The sequence below is a fragment of the Syngnathus scovelli genome, chromosome 1 (assembly GCF_024217435.2).
Source record: "Syngnathus scovelli strain Florida chromosome 1, RoL_Ssco_1.2, whole genome shotgun sequence".
Classification (NCBI taxonomy): Eukaryota; Metazoa; Chordata; class Actinopteri; order Syngnathiformes; family Syngnathidae; genus Syngnathus; species Syngnathus scovelli.
Window position 1 is genome coordinate 17,899,274 of NC_090847.1, and position 8,190 is coordinate 17,907,463.

General features: G+C 44.2%; 1 protein-coding gene across 1 annotated transcript; it reads right to left on the reverse strand.

Moving 5' to 3' along the window:
- Positions 1-3,636: 3,636 nt before the first annotated feature.
- On the reverse strand, positions 3,637-6,123 carry LOC125985402 (POU domain, class 3, transcription factor 4). The gene has a single exon (XM_049748227.2). It carries the CDS (start codon positions 5,767-5,769, stop codon positions 4,678-4,680), a length of 1,092 nt encoding a protein of 363 aa, XP_049604184.1. The 5' UTR covers positions 5,770-6,123; the 3' UTR covers positions 3,637-4,677.
- Positions 6,124-8,190: the final 2,067 nt, after the last annotated feature.

The following is an 8,190-nucleotide window of genomic DNA, read 5'->3' on the forward strand; positions in this document are numbered from 1 at the left end:
TTTGTTTGTTTGTTTGTTTGTTTGTTTGCACATTAAAGTGTTATTTTTTTATTTTATTTTTTTATGTTTTAAATATGTTCGAAATAAAGATGTCAATCAATCAACCAATCAATCAACAAATACATTTTCAGTAGTGTGGAAGTGTTACAGTTGTAGTAGTAATTTAGCTCTCTGTCTCTCTGTCGTGTGATAATCCTAAATTATGTCCCCGACAGCCGCTCACATTCTAGTCTGGATCCAGTGTGTTATGTAAACTTTTTCCACTCTTTCCATTTTTTTTCACTTTTTCTTGATCTTCTTTTGTCTGACAAAGCTTTTGTGTGTTTGTGTGACAGCAGAAGATTGGGAATCTTGGCTGAAAAGCAGATGGATATGGGGAAATGCTACCATCTTTACACACACACACACACGCACACACACACACACACACACACACACACACACACACACACACACACACACACACACACACACACACACACACACGCACACTTGCCTATGGACCAGCTGTTGTCCTCTGTCTTTGTGGCTGTCTGAGTTGACTCCATGTCCCCCCTCTCTCTCCTGGATAATGCATCTGCAGCCTGGGAGCTGAGAGGTAAACACTGAGGCTAATTGCTTTGACATGCTGCTCTTTGTTTTGGCCTCCTGGTGCTAATCAAGCAGTCTGCTAATAAGTCTGCCTGGCAAGGAAACATAACTGTGTCCAGACTGGGAGGAAGTATAAAGGGACAGGGTGTGTGTGAGTTGGTCTCCATGATCTTGTGTTGCAGCCCACATTTGTATACGTCAGCCGCATTTCCCACGGTGCCGCCATGACTCGGTAGCGCCCCATTCAGGTGTGAATCTATTTATCCTCATTAACAAGAATCTCCCCCAAGTCAGCCAATTAGCACGCTGCTCCAAATGAAGCCATTAGCTGTCACATGAGGTAGAGGCAATACTTGTCATTGGTCCGCTGTGTGTGCGTGCGTGCGTCTGCATTCACTCTTGCTGCTAATAAAAGCAAGAGAATTAATGGAGCGGGCGTGTGTGATAATGAGTTAATGTGGAACAAGCAGGACAAGCAGTGATCAGTCTCAAATGAAGATATCACACACTGTGATTTACTCTCCCACAGCTATAAACAGGCCATCCTACCCTTACTTATCTGTGTCTTGTGTGTATTCATTAGACATGCTGTTAGAGTAAGTGGGATGGCAAAAACACCCCTCTAAGTGCGGAGATACTGCTTGACTGTAGGTTTTGAAATAAGACCTCGTAATTGCCACTCTGCTGCGGAAGTAACGTTAAAATTTGGAAGCTGACTAGATTCAAAACTAACAACTATAGAGACGTACCGTACTTGGACAAAAAATTGATCTATTTCAAATCAAGGTTACTGGGGACTCAATAATGTCACTGGATTGAACCTTGGCATGTAATAAGCTTTTTAAATCAATTAACTAATCAATGAGGATGTGGTGTAGAGGAACACTCCCTTACCTTAAATTTATATTTGAAATATATTTTGATCTTAACTTTTAGAGGGACTTCAATGTTGTTCTGAATGAAAAGACAAATTCACACATCCTTCCATAACTTTCTGATACATTGTCAAGCACATTTTCAGCCATTTCTTACTGCTTAGTGTATTCACCTCTGTCCATTTGTCCCCCGTAATTTATCATGTGGCTGCTGTTGCTTTGTACACAAAAGAGTGACCACATTGCTGGCAAACAGCTCATTAGTTGAACAGTGTGGCTCAATAGTTTGGATTGCACACAGCAGAGGTATCATGTGCCCAAATTCAAGTGTCAAAGCATTTGTTCAGACTTCAAAGTGACAGAACAAAATAACCAAAAAAGCTGGTTTAGCGCCACTACTTTCCAAAATCATTGCAATGACGAGAGAAAATAAAAAGAGACTTCCTTGCGAAGAGCTGGCATTGATCCAAGAAGGTACAGAAGAGGAAATAATTAAAAGGGGGGAAAATACCTCTTCATTTTATTGTACTAGCAGCAGAGCTTTCCCTCAAATTGTCTAAATATATGAGGTGATTATGATTTTTAAAGAGATACGGGGACCAATTTGATGCCATTTAAAACTGATTTCTGATGCGTGTTGCACATTCTTGCACTCTCGCTTCTTCTTGGTGTTCTCTAATTAAGCAAATAACAATGCTTGTCTGGCTCACAGACCACAAGAGAACACCCTGTAGGGATGATCTGTCTAAATGGGTCAATAATTCATGTGCAACAAGTGTGGGAACAACCCAAAGCATCACTTAAAATATTTCATTCCATAGAAACAGAAAAAACAGCATATACACACACGCGTGTGTGCGTGTGCGTGTGCGTGTGTGTGTGCGTCTGTGATGAGCAGTCATTCAATCTCATCATGAAGCCACCACATCTCTCTGACTCAGGATCTGATTCAGAGCCTCAGTTACCTTGTAAGAGTCATCAAATCTCAAACATTCTAGAGGACACAATTCCAATATACTGTATATATTTTGCTGACTTTCACCTGTTTCTTTTTCGCCCCTTGACGTGTTTCGAGAGTCAATCATTTCTGCACCAGTGAGTTATTCAAGTATTAGTTAATCTTTAAAAATGTGCTTCCTCTCAGACTCCACATGTTTTAGGGCCACTAAAGTAGTAAAGCGCTTCAATTTGTGTGCTAATCTGAACTCAACATTTTTGTTCATTTGCTAGCTCACCTCCATCAGACGCATTCAACGCCCATCATTTGCAACTAAAACGGTTGGATGGCTATATATTTTGTTTTACTTCCTTCCATATTGTCGTAGGCGTCCCCTTTTACCTCCATCCTCACTCCTTCTTCATCCTCTCTTTCTGTCTCTCCCAACCCCCTCCCAGGGCCGCAGACTGAGGAGATGCATAAATTCAAGACACATTAGTATTCCAGTCAGGCTCTCTGTTTTCAAGGCAAGGCCCTAACACCCTCCCCCCACACCCCCACACCCTCCTTCACTCGCCCTCTCCAGCTCTATTTTTGAATCATTTAAACAGTGCTGCATTTAGTTATTTCAAAACCACCGCTCATTTATTTTCAAGCTTCACCATTTTTTTTTTTTTTTCAGGAATCAAGTTCTAGTTTGCTTTTGCATCGCCAATTATACGGAACTGTAGTCTTTGAAATGAGATTCATGCTTCTCTGTGTGTGCGTGCTTGTGCGTGTGTCAACGTGTGTGCACGCGCGCGCTGTCAGGCCCATTGGCCCAGGCGATACATCACGCATGTCTGATCAAGGAGGGCATAGGGCCCCGACAATAACATTTCAGAGGAACTGCATACAGAATGCGTCTCGTTTTTTTTTTTTCAGTGATCAGCCTACAGCCAAGACTATCGAGCCACTCGGTAGGATATTTACAGCTGTTGGGGACACCAAAACATATTGGGGGGGGGGGGGGGGGGGCATTTCGGACATGGCAGGCAATAGGAGACGCTGCATCAAACACACATTACACTAGAATCATTTATTTAATTTGTTAGTCTAGATTGGGTTATAGTCTAATGTTTGAGGTGTTTAAATAGAACTTTAATGTAATAACACGTTAATAATAATAATAATAATAATAATAATAATAATAATAATAATAATATTGCCGAACTTTAATTATTACAGTGAACAATTGTAACAAGAAACTGTTTATTACAACATACATAGTTTATTTCAAAACATAATACAAGCTTTATACTGAAAATAAATAATTACTTGAGCTGTCATCGAAATTTGGAATAAAACCGCCGAAACAGTTCAATCTTATACTGAAAATATTTTTTTTTTTACATTGGTAATTAAGTGCAGGAATAACTAAGAGCATTTGTTTAAATTAATGACTTCAAAATGGTAATATATAAAACTGTACAATATTCGAAAAAATACTTGTGAAATAAACCAAAAAACAGGAGTATTTAATATTATAAAATTTGGATAGTGAACGTACGATAGAATTATAGGCAGGTGAATAGCGTCAACCCCATTTTTTCTATTCACGGCTCCTCTTCAGAGTCTACACAGTTTAAATGGTCGAAGATGGATGAAATAAAACAAAATACGTTTATAAATAACTGCTCTTGTGAGTGGCCGTGTAAATTACAGGCCACAACCGAAGGATTCAAATATAAGTTTTCAAGTGCTATTGTGTTGGCAGAACATACCACTGGAATGAGGGCCTATAGGCAAATATATTTATAAAGAAATGTATTTGCTTATAAGCAAAAAAAAAATAATAACAGCAATTACAGATGTTGTACGAGTGTGTTACAAAATAATAACACGGGAGGATTGAGTGAGCTCGAGTGGACAATAAAATTACACGTGGTGCCCAAACACTGAAATATCAAATCAGCTCAGAAAACAAGAATCATTTGTGTCCCGAAAACCCCCCCAAAAGCGGGGGAAAATTATAACAGCAGTCCCATTTGTTGGATTATGGTGAGAAAAAACTAAAGGCGCTGGTAGATTATAGGCACATTTTTGTATTTATATCCAAACATTTTGACCGGCTCCACAGAGTGCGGTGAAATGATGGAATAATGACCTCGTGGCGCTTCGAAAGAGGCGAAGGCTGAGCGCGTATCTCCGGCGCTGGATCTCGTGAGTCTGGAGCAGTCTGTACCGGTGGGACCCGTACCGCGAGAGTCCAGCCCTTCCGGAGCGGTGCGGCGGTCAGAGGTCGTGGCACGACGACGCGTCCCCCGCGCTCCCGCCGTGGGAATAGGGAGCTTCGTGAGGCGGCGGCGGCTCCCCGGGCGGCGTCATGCGCTTCTCTTTCTGCCTCCGGTTGCAGAACCACACGCGGACAACTTCCTTCTCCAGCTGCAGGGTGTCCGCCAGCGACGTGATTTCCTGCGCGGATGGTTTGGGACACTTGAGAAAGTGCGTCTCCAGGACCCCTTTAACGCTGACCTCAATGGACGTCCTCTTCTTCCTCTTCCTCCCTTGAGCTGCGATCTTGTCTATACTGCTCGAGCTGCCCGTGGACGAATCTGCCTCCTCCAACCACTTGTTTAGCAGCGGCTTGAGTTTGCACATGTTTTTAAAGCTCAGCTGTAGAGCCTCGAACCTGCAGATGGTCGTTTGGGAAAAGACGTTACCGTAGAGAGTGCCCAGCGCCAGTCCCACGTCGGCCTGTGTGAAGCCCAGCTTGATCCTCCGCTGCTTGAATTGCTTGGCAAAGTGTTCCAGCTCGTCCGACGTCGGCGTCTCCTCATCGGAGTGGTCGTGGCAGTGGTGGCCACCCAGGTCGCTGTGCTCGGGGCTGAGCGTATCCCTGAGGCCCGGGTGCATGGCTTGGCCCTGCGGGTTGGGCGGAGGGGTGAGCCCGCCGTGCTCCAGCATGCCGTTGACGGTGAAGCCCGTCTGGGAGTAGATATTGATCTGCTGCCCGCTGCTGATGGAGGAGTTGTGGGACACCGGAGTCCCCCACGCCGCCGGGTGGTTCCCATGATTGTTGTGGTGTGGGGAGTGATGAGCGACGTGCGGTGAACGGTGATGGATGATGCCGAGCTGCAAGTCTTCTCTGCCCGGTTTGACGTCCTGCTGCTCCATCGAGGCCGACCAAGGGCTGCTATCCGACAGATTGCTCGCCCACTGGTGCCCGAGGGGGTGCCCGTTGCTCTGGACGTTCTGCAGGTAGTCACTGTGCAGGAGTTTCTGGTGGCCTCTGAAGGGGCTAGCAGGCTGCATGGCCTGACTGTCCGGGTGGATCATGGGACTGGATCCGAGCAAGGTGTAGGGGCTGGAGGCAGCTGTGGCCATGCTGGCTGGCTGCTGAACCCCACTGGCGATACTAAAGTGAGCTTCAGCTCAGCCTCTGACATCTCCCTCTCTCTGGAGTGAGGCGTTGACTGACGGCAACACCCGCCACTCACCGGTCGAGAACGCCGCAGCCGCGACACCTCTCCACCAATGACAACGACCCCCCAACATACACACACACACGCGCGCGCGCGCGCACACGCACCATGACCACCTCGGGGCGCAGAACCGCAGAGAGGGTTAAGGGTGATCGAACCGGAAGTGAGTCCGAGTGCTGGTCCATTGAGTCTGTTTGTGGAACAATGTGCGCGTGGAGCGCAGTTCCTCTTTATTAATCGAAGTTTCCAACTGCTTTACGCGCAAGTTTAATGCCGCTCCTGTCACCCCTGAGCGCGTGCGAAGGAGGTTTAAGCTCCAGTGGCATTTGTCAGACGTGCCAACACTTAATTTAGAAGGATACAATCAAACCTGGTCCGCTTCTAGGAGATAATCATTAACTTTCTGTAAACACTTCCTCAGGACTTTTCCTGCACGTCAAGATCTTGCACTTTTGCGCGTGGAATACTCCACACACACTCCACACAACACGTACACGCACACGCACATGCACACGCGCGCGCGCACATACACACACACACACACATGAATGTAACTAATAAAACACATTAGGAAAAAATCTGTCAAAAATGCAAAAATTAGCCCTGTATAACTCACCTCTGTCGCTACTATATGGAAGCCATCGATTTCTCACATTGCGCATGTTCTGATGCAAGTACATTTATTCTCCACTCGTAACATTCTCGTTACAATTCAGCAAGGTATTTCTGCTCATATCTAACTACTGCTCACTATAATTTCCAGTTGAAGAATGTGTGCCAGCATCCTTATTGCTTTCCAATTCCATTAAATATATTGTGGGGCTCCCAGGTTAAGCTTGATTTAAATTTGCATACATTTTCATACATTTAGGAGAAATAAAAAGCAGGCTCGAGCCGGCAGAAAGTCATTAGGTAGCGTCGCGCCGTGGAGGAGCCATGCTGGAGGCCAGAGCAGGTGATCGAACGGCGCGGAGGATGTGTTGGCAGGACCGCTGGACATCAACCGACCTCGGTGACCGGAAACGGGCATGCACCAAAGGCTGATGATGACCGAGTAAGATGCGTTCGAACTCAAGAGAAATAACATTAGGCTGCTACTACTAATTATTATTATTTTAATGTTTAAGAATTGATTGTGCGTGTGTGTATGTGTATGTGTGTGCATGCGTGCGCGCGCGCATGTTTGCTCCGGTGGAGTTGTTCGGTGGAAGATGTGAGAAATTTAGTCCGTGTAAGTTTTTTTTCTCCCGAAAATGTATGCAGTTAGAGTTTAGTTTAACTCATGATATAAAAAATAAAGGCTACCAATGTGAATTTAGAAAATAAAAAAGCAATTATCTTAAAATTGGCTGCATTATTTTACGCTCACCTTTACAATAGCCTACTTTGGGATATATTGCAAAGCAAAAAGAAACGTTTTATTTCGACGATTTTTAATAAATCGTATTGCACCTGCCTCCATGATTTTAAAGCACGTATTTTGGTGCGCTTAAAGTGGACAAGAGTGCTGCTTTGAGAGAGGGGGCTGTATTGCTCTCGATAGTCTAAGTTTCTAAGTGTAACAGATGCTTCTCTAGAAACCCTCCGCGTGCTGATTCCTTTTATTCCCATCAACATTTTTCTGCCGTCGAGCTCGTTTCCATAGTGAGGCGAATAAAAGGCAAATCCCCGCTCCGCGCCTCCAATAAAGAGCCCATTCACAGATAACCCGACACAGCCCTGCTACACTGACTGCCTCTCTCCTACCGAGGTGCACATTACTGCTCAATAAGACAAGCTAATGACTCATAATTTCTCTCATTTGCTCTTTCGGAATTAATAGTTTGTTTAGAGTTTGCTGTTTGTTTGTTTTGTGGTTTTAAGGGACGTTTGTGGTAACTTTTACCGCCGCATGAATAAAACAAACAGGGACGTAACAACAATTCTCGAAATGAATGCCACATTAGATATTTGTGTTTTCAAAACAGAACTATGGGCTGCATTAGTAGGAGTGTTGTTGAAATCGGACTGGCCGTTTTCTGTGGAGCGAAATCACCACGGTGTAGATTTTTTTTTTTTTTTTTTTTTTTGCACAAAATCTTCTACAAAGGGTTTATGTATTTTCTCCGTCACAGAGTCATGACACCTACAAGAATACACTACCAGCATGATTGGTGATGTTAAGTTCCCACAATTATTAAAATCTTTTAAATGTTCTAAATTAATATGATGCACCACAGGACAGAATTGTGTGCATTTATTTTTTGCGGTACAATTTTCTATTTACTGCTATCAGATTAATAAGGTTCAGACTGCTATTGAGACAGCACTGGGCTTCAGGCTT

Excerpts from the sequence above, each read along its gene's own strand:
- LOC125985402 (XM_049748227.2), bottom strand. The coding sequence starts at position 5,769 with ATGGCCACAGCTGCCTCCAGCCCCTACACCTTGCTCGGATCCAGTCCC.